This window comes from Littorina saxatilis, linkage group LG14, assembly GCF_037325665.1.
Source record: "Littorina saxatilis isolate snail1 linkage group LG14, US_GU_Lsax_2.0, whole genome shotgun sequence".
NCBI classification, from domain to species: Eukaryota; Metazoa; Mollusca; class Gastropoda; order Littorinimorpha; family Littorinidae; genus Littorina; species Littorina saxatilis.
Window position 1 is genome coordinate 45243520 of NC_090258.1, and position 14914 is coordinate 45258433.

A 14914-nucleotide genomic window follows, 5' to 3' on the forward strand; every position below is an offset into this window, starting at 1 on the left:
GTCTGATATAGAAACCTCATATGAAGCTTTGTTTGATTTTGTGTTGTGTGAACAGATTCTTACCAGTGTATGCACTGATTTGGCAGTCTTTTTGAAAGAACGTGATTGTAAAAATTCAAAAGACATGATTGCTAGCGCAGAAATGTACAAATCGGCCCATCCAAATAAATGTTTGGCCAGAAAGAGTCAAGTAAATCCTTTGGGGACTGGAAACGTAGCGTTCAATCAGAATCGTGGATCGGGTCAGTCTTACAATCGAGGTCAAGGTGATAGTGGCAGAAGACAAGAGGGTATGAGCAGAAATACCAGGTTTCAAGGCAGAGGAGATGATCGTAGGCCGGGTAGAAGAGGTTGGCAGCAAGGAAGTACTAGAGGTACGGGTACGGAACAGCAAAATCAGGACACATGTTACAGATGTGGGCAGTTGGGCCATTACGCTAGAGAATGTTTTCAGGTAGCATATTCAGCGAAGTCGGTAGCGGATTGTCAGGACGCTGGAGTGTTGGTAAGCTCGGCAGCATTCGGGTCGTTGCCATTAGCGGAAGGTATCGTTAATGGGAAGCAAGTTTCAGTACTGAGAGACACAGGAGCTAATGTAGCTGGGGTAAGGAAGTCGTTGGTCTTACCAAGCCAGTACATAAAGGGAGAGGTCCAAAAAGTGAAGGGTTTTAGTGGACGGATTGATTTGTATCCATTGGCGGAAGTGGTTGTCGATACCCCATATTTTCAGGGAAAGTTGAAATGTTGTGTGCTCACAGACCCAGTCGCTGACCTAGTGATAGGTAATCTTCGGGGTGTGGTACCCAGAGTAGATTTATTCCTTGGGAATACGCAGGGTGTTGGATTGTGTGCTGATGTAAGTCACAAGAAAATCACTGAAGACATGATACTTGAGAAGGTCGTGTGTGGTTCGAGTTGGGCAAAAGCCAAAAAGAGACTGGAGGATTCCCCGGTGCCATTGAAAAATGTGGTTACTCCTGATTTGTCGGTTAACGAGGAGGATCTGGAAAGTTTGCTGAGAGAAGTTGAGACATTGGAAGAGGTGTTGAGTGTGTCACGAGAGGATGAGAAGTATGCAGTTTGTGCAGAGAAAGTTGTTGATATTGAGGAAGTAAGTAATGGATATCGCGAAAGCATTCCACTGAGATCTGACTGTGGCAGTCAGGGTGTTGTCTCAAGTAAAGGTGAAGAGGCAAAGGTTGCAGTGTTACCTCAGACTGAGGAGAGGAAAACGTTGCCGTTACCTACATTGCCTAAGGGGAAGGAAGAGATAGTCAGAGATATTGTTTTTGATCCTGGTTTGACAGATGGTCAAAAGGATGAAATGAAGCAGGTGTTTGGAAAGATGGATGAAATTTTCAAAACATGTGATGCGGTGGTGTCTTTAACGGCAAGAATTAGCATTCGAGGTTCATCCAATAGCATGAGACAGGAATACGTTGACAGACATTTTGTCCAGGTCATTCGTAGATCAGAGCATACCATAGGTTTATGGGATGTGTGGAAAAAGAAAGTTGCTTTGATCAAAAGAAAACTCGAGAGTTTTCTTTTGTCCCCGGGAAGGGGGATGTCACAAAGATGTGAGTAGCATATTTGTGAGGTGAAACCACGTCGTGTTTTTAACCTCCCTAAATGTTGTACAGGCGAGGGTAGCTGACCGGACTGGCGTTATTCACGTGTTTCGGGTGTTGCACGTAAAACTGGCTTAGCTTGATGTGAGTTGTGTTTGAGACATGTAGCTGGTCTGGGGTAAATAACGTCACAGCGTGTGAGATTTCCAACCGGGAAGGTTGTTCAGCGTGTGTCAGACTTGTTCTGGGAACAAGTACTCTTTCAAGAGACGGGTCTCTTAAGGTAAATGATTTACTATGTTGTATATTAGTGACGTTGGAATACATAGCTGGAGCGTAAAGGTTAGTGTGTATAAAGTGCACCCAATCTTAGTGTGAAGCGTTGAGAGAATTCTTGATGTAATTGTTTCACGGTTTTTCAATGGGGAATTTCTTGAACATAATTGCTAGGCATTTATGTTATGTTTAAGACGGTCATGCTTTGTATGGGGAGTGTTATTCATTGATTAAGTGTTAGTTTGGATATTGAATCTGTGAATGAACGAGGATGTATGAGTGGTACATGAACGTTTGGAAGAAGAGATGGTTTTAGAGAATGTTGTATTAAGACTTGGTTAAATTCTTTAGGAGTTTCCATGAGGGATTTCCATGGCGTATAAGGGAGGGACCTTACACGAGAGAAGCGCTAGACGACGGTGGAAGCAAGGGACCACCTCTGCGCAGATGACTAGACGAGTGGAGTCTTCATCGAGACCGGTCGTAGCTGTCGACGGTTGTTTCCGCTACGGGCGGAAGGGTTTCTCGGGGAGAAACCTGGAAGGTGTGTGTGGGCATCTTCCATGAGATGTGTGTTGGCATCTTCAGAGAAAGGTGCGGGTTGGCATCTTCACTGGAAGGTGTGTGTTGGCATCTTCAGCGAAAGGTGTGTCTTAGCATCTCTGTGTGTTGGCATCCGATTTCATTATTCTACGACGATTCAGCGGGACAAGTAAGTGAACTGGCGACATGCAGTGAGCCGTGAGACGAACTCGTGAGTGTCTGTTGGTACCTTCTTGTGTGCGCTAATCTATATTTGAGAAAGAATTGTTATAATATGTATTTACATGCCTTGAGTGAAAGCTGGAAGATTGTGCGACCTGTGTGTTGAAAAGTTGTTCGTATTGATGTATTTAAAGTGAAGAAGTATGTTGTTTTGGTTGAGGAAATAATGAGCCTGCATCCTCCCAAATTCTGTTTTTGAAGTGTTTGGTGTGAAAGGGTAGAGACAGTGCAAAAGGGCAGAACACGCATAATAAATTCACATGCAAACCACTTCGTGACAAACAATTCCCTGTAAAGCGGATGCTAAAGATTTGGCATGAGGACGCGCGTTTCAACCTAACACTTGACGTCGAAGACATGTGCTAAGTAAGACCTAAAACCTTTATACATGAAGCATGAAAGCTTTTACAAAGCATGGGCGTGTACACTTGTCAGATAACATGTTTTTTAATTTGTTTCAGCTGTTGTCAAAGGGGGTGGGGGGTGGGATGGTAGTCAGCTGGAAGTGAAAGATCTCTGGAGGTAATGAAGAGGTGTACTCTTCCAAAGTTCAGTTGTCACGGCTTCGGGTAAGGAAAGCGGTGTTGTGTACAGGCGTCCACACAAAAACAACAAAATAAAACAGCACAGATACCAACACATTCACTTTCCTTTAGATAAGGCACATATTCATTCCACTAGTGCTTGCTTTCCACAGAACAGAGAGCACAGTGAGTGGGAGTAGACACTCTCCCAAAGTACTGACCAAACCCATGACCCCCCCCCCCCCCCCCTTTTTTTCCCCAGGCAAGTCTTGCTTCCCCAGAACTGTTTATTGCAACCAGCAGCATAGCAACTCTGCCAACAGGTCTAAGTTCAAGCAAAGCTACAAGATTAGAGGGAACTGAGATATCCGGGCATTTGTTTTAACATCTGGAGTCCATTTTCTGCTTAGTGCCAAGGGGCCAGTTTCACTTGAAGCTGCCTACTATCAATTACAGTGGGGATAAACATCCCTGGCTGGACACACAGCAAGCTAATTGCCTGGCTGACAGACTGGTGCAAGATAGTGGGGCATTAGAATGAAGGGAATGTGTTGTAAATCTCCTAAAAACAGCACTCGCCAGAGATAGTGAGATTCTGCTGGCCGCCATTTTGAATTTCCATTGCCCTGGTAACCAGTCAGTGCGGGCGCACTGGCAGGAACAACTGGGTCAGCTAGGCCGCGAACCGAATTCTGACCTGCACAGCGCGGCTGAGAAGGTGTGTCCCCCCTCTCTCTCTCTGTCTCTCTCTCTCTTTTTCTCACCCTCTCTCTTTCTCTCGCTCTCTCTCAGTATGGTTTGAAACTGTTAACACTTTCACGACGGGAGGTGAATAAATTAGTAGCAGCGCTGACACGCCCATGGACGGGAAGTGAATTTTTCAGTAACAGTCATACAAGGTACACGACTCGTGATTGCTTCCCGGTTTTTGAAGATTGCAATAAATTGAGTTGTTTCCCTTGATACACGTGGTTTCCTCTTCTGCCCTGATCAAATTAGTGCAGATTTGCGTGGTTTTTTCGAACAAAAAAAATGAATCGAAGGCAGCCTTGTCACGGGAGGAGATTCTCCGGATGTTGGATCTTGAGGATCCTGTAGATCATGATTCCGACGTGTCGTTTTTGCCTCAAGAAAGCGATAATAGCAGTGATAGTGAGGAAGAAACAGTCCTGTTGTTGCTAGTACGAGTCGGCAAACTACACGGGGTGGTACTGCTAGACGCACATCTCGGAATCGTGTTGGTGCAAGGGGGTGTGGCAGCACTGATAACAATGGCTGGCTGGAGCCTCCTAATCCTTTTGGAAAATGTTTATAGGTGTACAGTTGGTACTTTGTTGTGAAAATGTGACTTATATTCAATATGGATTACCTGGACATTATTTGGTGAGTGTCACAGTTTTGTTTCATTTGAGTCAGGATGCTGTGAGTGAATGCGTGATTTGCTTTTTTTTTCTTGGTACTGTCTCCTTATTTCTGTGTACAATGTTAACAATATTTCAGCTAATTCATAGGTTTTACACCTTGTTTGGTTATAACATTATTTATAATACTTTCTGTTAAAAAATAACTTTTAAAAAAGCAGTGGAAAAGAAAACACACACAAAAAAACGTTAAAAAAACACAAATTATCCCCCATTCACCCCCCTTTGATAAAACAAATCGCGTGACAAACTTATAAATAGCACGACTGAACTGGGCATCCATTTTTTAATTAGTACACAAAATTTGGTGGTGATTGGACTTAATTCAAGCTTGCTAGATAGATTTCTTTACAGTTACTGTTTTTTGGAAGTTTCTTGGTGGCAAGCTTGGGCAGGCAAGACGTTAACGCTGTGGCAATGCTAGTCACAATAGTGTTAAGCGTGACTTAAGGTCGCGGATTAGGTCACAGGTCAACTGTTTGTGCAGAGATGGTATCCATGTCCTACCCCCGTGTCACCACGGGCGGCTACTTTGCCCGTTAAGGTCAATGCTTGTTGTTTCTGCTCGCCATGCTCGACCCCAGTACAGGCAGGTGGTACAGAGGGCGGACTGTTTACCTTGGTTTGGTTTGGCTTGAAAGGACAAAATGGGAGGGTAAGAAGGAAATAAATATGTACAGCAGAACTTGCTCTGACCACCACCTGTCCACAACAACCACCCAAGGGATCCTCAACAAACTTTGTCTATGTAATTCACTTTTCCTAGTGTCTCCCTCTCCCTCGCTCTCTCTCTCTCTCTCTCTCTCTCTCTCTCTCTCTCTCTCTCTCTCTCTCTCTCTCTCTCTCTCTCTTTCTCTCTCTCTCCCCAGTATCTCCTTCGCTCTCTCTCTCTCTCTCTCTCTCTCTCTCTCTCTCTCTCTCTCTCTCTCTCTCTCTCTCTCTCTCTCTCTCTTTCACTTTCACTCATAAGTTATTACTGTTACCTTGCTGTGTGTTGCAGGCACGGAGTGGATGAACTGGACGCTGGTGGGGTCATGTGCTGTGTGTTTCTCTGTCTCTCTCTCTGTCACTCTCACTCACCTGTTATTACTGTTACCTTGCTGTGTGTTGCAGGCACGGAGTGGATGAACTGGACGCTGGTGGGGTCGTGTGCTGTGTGTGTGCCGCTGCTGTTCTTCATGGAGGCGAACTATAACAGGCTAGAGCTCGATGAACACAACCCCTCTCTCACTGCAGAATATGTCGTTGACCCCCCCACCTCAACCTCACCCCCCCCCCCCCCCCCCCCCCCCCCAGCACATATGAACTGCTAGTCGTGATCTGTTGCCTTTGTCTTGCTGTGAACGTAGCTGTGAGAGCGACCGTGAGGTTTAGTCAATGTGAGGTAAGAGAAAAGGGAATAGTGTTCTGACCGTGAGGTTTAGTCAATGTCAGGTTGTAAGAGAAAAGGGAATAGTGTTCTGACCGTGAGGTTTAGTCAATGTGAGGTAAGAGGAATAGTGTTGTGACCGTGAGGTTTAGTCAATGTCAGGTTGTAAGAATAAAAGGGAATAGTGTTCTGACCGTGAGGTTTAGTCAATGTGAGGTAAGAGGAATAGTGTTGTGACCGTGAGGTTTAGTCAATGTCAGGTTGTAAGAATAAAAGGGAATAGTGTTCTGACCGTGAGGTTTAGTCAATGTGAGGTAAGAGGAACAGTGTTGTGACCGTGATGTGAGGTAAGAGGAATAGTGTTGTGACCGTGCCCAAAATGCTTTATTCTAGTGTGTTGATCACCCTTGCCACTCTCTACGCCACGCGTTCTCTATAACTAGCAATTTCGCTTCTCACAGGAAATGGCACACCGACCAGTCAGACCACATCTGAAATGCAGCGCCGCTTTCATATCATTATGGGTCAGACTGAGAGACAAATTGACCAACATGAAAGATGAACCAGCATATAAACCATTGCCAACATCATTTCCATCAAAATGCTGCACCTTTCTGTTGAAGGCGATCGATGCTATGTGATTAAATTCTATCATTAAACAAGGGGTGGTAACTCTGAACAACATTCCACAGGAAATAAGTTTTGTCCTTCATTTAAAAAAAGTCACAAGTGCTAACTTTGTCAAACACAAGGACCTCTAAAGAAAGGACATGCACTGCCTATGTCCTGACTTTGCTAGCAAAGGCGATCACCTTTACTATGAAAGTGCTGTTGTTTTAGTGAAATCTACTCATGATAGACCCACAATTGTTTCATACAATTGTATTACTATGTTTAAAGCCATATTGAGAGAGTTAATAAGTGTCACCATGCTCACAGAGCAGCCTGTGGGTGAAGTACGGTACATGTAATATGCTATATAACATGACTGTTGAAATATTTATCATGTTATACCATTAAGTCTTTTTTCAAAGTTAATTTTAAATGGTTTCTGACAAGTTTTTATTTTTTTTTAAACCACAGTCATCAACCATATTGAATCTGAATGGATACAGTGGAACCCGCTTAAATTTATTAAAAGGTCAACTGACTCAATAGCACGGTCTAAACTTAAGTGGTCTCTTGTTTAAATACACCATTTGATTTATGCCAGTGGATCTTCAAAGTTGATTTGAAATGGCTTCTGGCAGTTTTCATCCATAAACCATTCCATAACCATTCCATAACCATTCCATAACCACATTGAATATAAATAGATACAGTGGAACCCACTTATAGTTAATAGTAAACATCATAGACCAACTGAGGTCAGTGATAGCGCTAAATATCTTACAAACCGCTTAGTTAATAGTAAACATCATAGACCAACTGAGGTCAGTGATAGCGCTAAATATCTTACAAACCGGTATGACATAATGAGCTGATCACAATGCTCTCACGTAAATCAGTCAATTATTTTATTTTTATTATTAACACCAAGGGTCATTAACTCCCCCCCCCCCCCCCCCCCACGACAATGGCAAAAGTGTATCATTTTACCAAATGACACCTAGTCTCTCTCTCTCTCTCTCTCTCTCTCTCTCTCTCTCTCTCTCTCTCTCTCTCTCTCTCTCTCTCTCGTACAGACAAAAATGATTTTCTTTTTAGTCTTTATTCCCCCCCCACCACCACCCTCCGGTCAAACCAAATAACAATCGGTACATCTGACCGAGCACCCATCTATTAATCGGTATTGGCGAATCTCAATCGGTAAAATACCGGAAATTATCGGTAAACACGATCCCTGTGAGGTGGTCTCTTGTTGAACTTAAAGTATCATTTCTTGCCATGATTTAATCTTAAAAGTTGATTTGAATTAAATTAAAATAGTTTCTGACAAGTTTTTATCCATAAACCATTCCACAACCACAATGAACTTGAATAGATACAATGGAAGCCACTTTAAAGTCAATACTATAGACCAACTAAGTGGTCTCTCAAGACAGGGGATCCATCATCAAAGGATCATTACAAAAGAAGACCTTGATTTTGTACTTGAAATTAGTGGTGTCACAATTTAAAAGAAGTCTCTCAATCTCATACTTCATTAGCAGGTTTCCCAATAATACTTCAACAAGAGACCACCTCAGTTGGTCTAAGGTGTTTACTATTAGTTGCAGTGAACAGTAACACATAGTACCTGTATAATTGCATACGAAAGAGAAAAATAGCATTGAATATTGAAAACTATCACTGTATCAGGCAATGAAGACATGAGTCCTCTCCACACTCCATTTGTGTAAATTGCATCCAGGATGACTGCTTTCATTCATGAAAAATAAAGAAAACTCACCAAATACAGGTTAATCCGACAAGCGAGCCTTCTTGATCCATAACTACAGCGTGGAAAAGATTCCACAGCAAAGCAGTAGTCTTTAACAGTGAAATGTTTATCTGCTAGTAGCTTGAGGTTGTTGGTGATAAAGTCCAGTTTCTTGGCCTTCTTCTTGTCGTCAGTCTCTTGGGCCTGAAGTTCGGTCACTACTTTCCTCAACACATTTTCTAGGGGGATTTTGTAGTTGAAGCAAGTGTGCAGAACAGCATCAAACTGAGAATAAGAGCTCAGACCATTATTTGGGTTCAAAAATTTCCCCAGGGGAATGCGGACACCATTCTTGCATGCACAACACACGAGGAAATAGCACAGTGTTGATTTGTTTTCTACTACCACTGTCATCTTGCATTCATGAAAGTCAGACGGCATGAAGAGAAATGCACATTTGTCAGAAGATCTAGAAATTACCACGTTGTCGTATTTCTTGTGGATTTCCTTGTCTGGCACAAAGTCACTAAATGATTTGATCTTGTCTTTGTCCATGAAAAACTGAAGCTGTCTGTCTACTTGTTTTGCTGGGCAAGGAGGGGGTCTCGAGGTCGGTAGGCATGAAGCAGGCACATCAAACATGCTTGGTGCAACAGCTGGTCTTGTTTTGCTGGGCAAGGAGGGGGTCTCGAGGTCGGTAGGCATGAAGCGAGCACATCAAGCTTGGTGCAACAGCTGGTCTTGTTTTGCTGGGCAAGGAGGGGGTCTCGAGGTCGGTAGGCATGAAGCGGGCACATCAAGCTTGGTGCAACAGCTGGTCTTGTTTTGCTGGGCAAGGAGGGGGTCTCGAGGTCGGTAGGCATGAAGCGGACACATCAAGCTTGGTGCAACAGCTGGTCTTGTTTTGCTGGGCGAGGAGGGGGTCTCGAGGTCGGTAGGCATGAAGCGGGCACATTAGGCTTGGTGCAACAGCTGGTCTTGTTTTGCTGGGCGAGGAGGGGGTCTGGAGGTCGGTAGGCATGAAGCAGGCACATCAAGCTTGGTGCAACAGCTGGTCTTGTTTTGCTGGGCAAGGAGGGGGTCTCGAGGTCGGTAGGCATGAAGCGGGCACATCAAGCTTTGTGCAACAGCTGGTCTTGTTTTGCTGGGCGAGGAGGGGGTCTCGAGGTCAGTAGGCATGAAGCGGGCACATCAAGCTTGGTGCAACAGCTGGTCTTGTATTGCTGGGCAAGGAGGGGGTCTCGAGGTCGATAGGCATGAAGCAGGCACATCAAGCTTGGTGCAACAGCTGGTCTTGTTTTGCTGGGCAAGGAGGGGGTCTCGAGGTCGGTAGGCATGAAGCAGGCACATCAAGCTTGGTGCAACAGCTGGTCTTGTTTTGCTGGGCGAGGAGGGGGTCTCGAGGTCGGTAGGCATGAAGCAGGCACATCAAGCTTGGTGCAACAGCTGGTCTTGTTTTGCTGGGCGAGGAGGGGGTCTCGAGGTCGGTAGGCATGAAGCCGGCACATCAAGCTTGGTGCAACAGCTGGTCTTGTTTTGCTGGGCGAGGAGGGGGTCTCGAGGTCGGTAGGCATGAAGCAGGCACATCAAGCTTGGTGCAACAGCTGGTCTTGTTTTGCTGGGCGAGGAGGGGGTCTCGAGGTCGGTAGGCATGAAGCAGGCACATCAAGCTTGGTGCAACAGCTGGTCTTGTTTTGCTGGGCGAGGAGGGGGTCTCGAGGTCGGTAGGCATGAAGCAGGCACATCAAGCTTGGTGCAACAGCTGGTCTTGTTTTGCTGGGCGAGGAGGGGGTCTCGAGGTCGCTAGGCATGAAGCAGGCACATCAAGCTTGGTGCAACAGCTGGTCTTGTTTTGCTGGGGCGAGGAGGGGGTCTCGAGGTCGGTAGGCATGAAGCAGGCACATCAAGCTTGGTGCAACAGCTGGTCTTGTTTTGCTGGGCGAGGAGGGGGTCTCGAGGTCGGTAGGCAGGAAGCAGGCACATCAAGCTTGGTGCAACAGCTGGTCTTGTTTTGCTGGGCGAGGAGGGGGTCTCGAGGTCGGTAGGTACGAAGCAGGCACATCAAACATGCTTGGTGCAACAGCTGGTCTTGTTTTGCTGGGCGAGGAGGGGGTCTCGAGGTCGGTAGGCATGAAGCAGGCACATCAAGCTTGGTGCAACAGCTGGTCTTGTTTTGCTGGGCGAGGAGGGGGTCTCGAGGTCGGTAGGCATGAAGCAGGCTCATCAAGCTTGGTGCAACAGCTGGTCTTGTTTTGCTGGGCGAGGAGGGGGTCTCGAGGTCGGTAGGTACGAAGCAGGCACATCAAACATGCTTGGTGCAACAGCTGGTCTTGTTTTGCTGGGCGAGGAGGGGGTCTCGAGGTCGGTAGGCATGAAGCAGGCACATCAAGCTTGGTGCAACAGCTGGTCTTGTTTTGCTGGGCGAGGAGGGGGTCTCGAGGTCGGTAGGCATGAAGCAGGCTCATCAAGCTTGGTGCAACAGCTGGTCTTGTTTTGCTGGGCAAGGAGGGGTTCTCAAGGTCGGTAGGCATGAAGCAGGCACATCAAACATGCTTGGTGCAACAGCTGGTCTTGTTGTTCCGCCTGGCAGTTTTTTCATGGGACGATCTTCAGGCCAATGCTTCTCGCAAACAAAGAATGACTTGGCTTTAGAAACATCGAGGTCCTTTCGAGGAGGAATCACAGCAAGCCACTTCTGTCTTTCTGGATCATCTTTGGGGAGTTTGAACATTCTACACTTGGTCGCATCGTCGTAGTTTCCTCTACAATTCACAATTCCACACTTGTTCGGCAGCGTGACAATAAATACACTTCAAAACAGTAGTAAATCCAACAACACAAGCTCGAAAGCGAGTTACTCGTGCGACTGTGTTAGCAAACAAATCTACCGTTCATTCTTGCACTGACTTCCGGTCAGAACCTCGGCGAGGTGCAAAATAGTCCGTGTTTGGGAGTGACAAAAAAGTATATTTCAATCAGATTCAGCCCTTTTATTGACTGCATAACACTATCATTACTTCAAAAGATTACGCTGAGATACATGTATGTAAAATAGAAATTAGTCGAAAATATTAGAAGGCTCCAGATCTCTACGCGTAACCCATGTGGCGACATGGATGTAGGCCTATCGCTAAAAATAGATCAAGACCACTCGCATCGCTAAGCCGTTAGCGATCGCCTTCGCTGGCTGACTCCGAATCTCATCACTGCGCGTCCTGTTTTCAGTCGTCCTTGGTCAAACAACAAATCCGAGGCACAGAATATGTTTTTGTTTTTGATCAAAATGTTTTGAACTCACTTACACTCAGGGCAGTAATTTGTTTTTACATTATTATTTTCTGCTATGTTTTTCTGCACACTTGTCTTTATTTTTAAGCAATCGATCGCTGGCTGTGCTACATTTCAATTATGCTCTTTTTTCTTCTAATGAATGAAGTAAAAATGCAGTCTTTCTAGATATGATGTTTTGATAGACTTTGTTCTCGTAAGATCCATTTTTCCCCCGGGGCCCCCTGATAAGACTATAAACCAGTAACTTTATGATATTATCTTCACTATGGACAAATGCTGAGTGAACTTCATGATCAAGAGCGCCAGCAGTTCATATGCGCTGGGATAAGGCAATGGCTTTTGCTTTATGAAAAAAGGTTTACATTGCTTTGATAAGACGTGTATGGAGTGTGTGTGTTGAGTGTTATTGTGCGTGATGTACGATTGATGTTGTTACTGTGCCGATAAGACGTGTATGGAGTGTGTGTGTTGAGTGTTATTGTGCGTGATGTACGATTGATGTTGTTACTGTGGCGATAAGACGTGTATGGAGTGTGTGTGTTGAGTGTTATTGTGCGTGATGTACGATTGATGTTGTTACTGTGGCGATAAGACGTGTATGGAGTGTGTGTGTTGAGTGTTATTGTGCGTGATGTACGATTGATGTTGCTACTGTGGCGATAAGACGTGTATGGAGTGTGTGTGTTGAGTGTTATTGTGCGTGATGTACGATTGATGTTGCTACTGTGGCGATAAGACGTGTATGGAGTGTGTGTGTTGAGTGTTATTGTGCTTGATGTACGATTGATGTTGCTACTGTGGCGATAAGACGTGTATGAAGAGTGTGTGTTGAGTGTTATTGTGCGTGATGTATGATTGATGTTGTTACTGTGGCGATAAGACGTGTATGGAGTGTGTGTGTTGAGTGTTATTGTGCGTGATGTACGATTGATGTTGTTACTGTGGCGATAAGACGTGTATGAAGAGTGTGTGTTGAGTGTTATTGTGCGTGATGTATGATTGATGTTGTTACTGTGGCGATAAGACGTGTATGGAGTGTGTGTGTTGAGTGTTATTGTGCGTGATGTATGATTGATGTTGTTACTGTGGCGATAAGACGTGTATGGAGTGTGTGTGTTGAGTGTTATTTTGCGTGATGTATGATTGATGTTGCTACTGTGGCGATAAGACGTGTATGAAGTGTGTTCATGTTGAGCGTTATTGTGCGTGATGTATGATTGATGTTGTTACTGTGGTGATAAGACGTGTATGAAGTGTGTTCATGTTGAGCGTTATTGTCCTTGCAGCTTTTACGCTTGTGTTGATAACTTGCATGTAGACTAGGTATGCTTTTTTATCTCTTGTTTGCTGTACCTGAGAGAGAGAGACAGTCAGACAGACAGACAGACAGACAGACAGACAGATAGACAGGCAGGCAGAAGACAGAGACAGACCGACAGACAGACCGACAGACAGACCGACAGACAGAGGAGAGAGTGCGGTGCACATTTTTCCTGCTTTTTACAGTATGTTACCTGGGGTGTTTGTTATTTCAAAGATTGAATTATGTTGATTTTGAGTTTGTTGTTATGAACACACATGATAACTCAGATATATTATGCAGTTTACAAGTATGCAGATTTTGTATTATTGTTGCTAATGAAGTTTATGTGGCTGGAGGTTTATTTACAATAATGCAAATCTCTCATTTGTTTTCCTGGATGATATTTTAAGGTCGTTCTTTTGAAACAAAAATAGCTGTACATTTCGTTGTGTTTGTAAATGAAGTATGGAAATTAAATGAATTGTCTTAGTTTTGCAAGCTTTAAAGACCGTTCTGTGAACATCTACTTGAATATGATAAATCGTGCTCTATGCAACATTTGTGGAGACGATGGTTGTGATGTGGGCCGCCCTCTCTGTTGACAGGGACGTGGATTCCAAGGAGAAATGGATTTGATCACAGCGTCCGCAGTCCTCCGTCGGGGTTATAACTGCCGGTCGTACAGCAAAACACCGCGCCTTGTTTGATTGGATGGTACTTTTCAATGATTCTCGAAGTGTAAGTTTTTGTAAATAATCTCTGTAAATCTTACTGCTTTAAAACAAACTGTTCACAAGACAAGACTTTTGAAAAAAAACCACCAAGTTAAATATAATTTGTCAGTTTAGTGTTTGAGAAGTGTGTACACACAAATTGTTTTCTCTGTTGTTCTGTTCCACATGTCCAGGCTAACCAAGACACAAACAACTGTTCATCATAGACATTGCTTGAAATAGATCTGTTGTTCTGTTCCACATGTCCAGGCCAACCAAGACACAAACAACTGTTCATCATAGACATTGCTTGAAATAGATCTGTTGTACTGTTCCACATGTCCAGGCTAACCAAGACACAAACAACTGTTCATCATAGACATTGCTTGAAATAGATCTGTTGTTCTGTTCCACATGTCCAGGCTAACCAAGACACAAACAACTGTTCATCATAGACATTGCTTGAAATAGATCTGTTGTTCTGTTCCACATGTCCAGGCCAACCAAGACACAAACAACTGTTCATCATAGACATTGCTTGAAATAGATCTGTTGTACTGTTCCACATGTCCAGGCCAACCAAGACACAAACAACTGTTCATCATAGACATTGCTTGAAATAGATCTGTTGTTCTGTTCCACATGTCCAGGCCAACCAAGACACAAACAACTGTTCATCATAGACATTGCTTGAAATAGATCTGTTGTTCTGTTCCACATGTCCAGGCCAACCAAGACACAAACAACTGTTCATCATAGACACTGCTTGAAATAGATCTGTTGTTCTGTTCCACATGTCCAGGCTAACCAAGACACAAACAACTGTTCATCATAGACACTGCTTGAAATAGATCTGTTGTTCTGTTCCACATGTCCAGGCCAACCAAGACACAAACAACTGTTCATCATAGACATTGCTTGAAATAGATCTGTTGTTCTGTTCCACATGTCCAGGCCAACCAAGACACAAACAACTGTTCATCATAGACATTGCTTGAAATAGATCTGTTGTTCTGTTCCACATGTCCAGGCCAACCAAGACACAAACAACTGTTCATCATAGACATTACTTGAAATAGATCTGTTGTTCTGTTCCACATGTCCAGGCCAACCAAGACACAAACAACTGTTCATCATAGACATTGCTTGAAATAGATCTGTTGTTCTGTTCCACATGTCCAGGCCAACCAAGACACAAACAACTGTTCATCATAGACATTGCTTGAAATAGATCTGTTGTTCTGTTCCACATGTCCAGGCCAACCAAGACACAAACAACTGTTCATCATAGACATTGCTTGAAATAGATCTGTTGTACT

At 44.3% G+C, this 14914-nt stretch overlaps 1 protein-coding gene across 4 annotated transcripts in view; it reads left to right on the top strand.

Moving 5' to 3' along the window:
* Nucleotides 1-14000, top strand: part of LOC138947868 (solute carrier family 49 member 4-like) — a 63828-nt gene extending 49828 nt beyond the window's left edge. For all 4 annotated transcript variants that reach the window (XM_070319427.1, XM_070319430.1, XM_070319428.1 and 1 more), the window contains exons 12-13: nucleotides 5671-5755; nucleotides 13488-14000. In XM_070319427.1, the coding sequence (XP_070175528.1) occupies nucleotides 5671-5755; nucleotides 13488-13518 (116 nt within the window). In that variant the 3' untranslated portion in view covers nucleotides 13519-14000. The remainder of the gene's footprint in view (nucleotides 1-5670; nucleotides 5756-13487) is intronic.
* The last annotated feature ends 914 nt before the right edge of the window (nucleotides 14001-14914 follow it).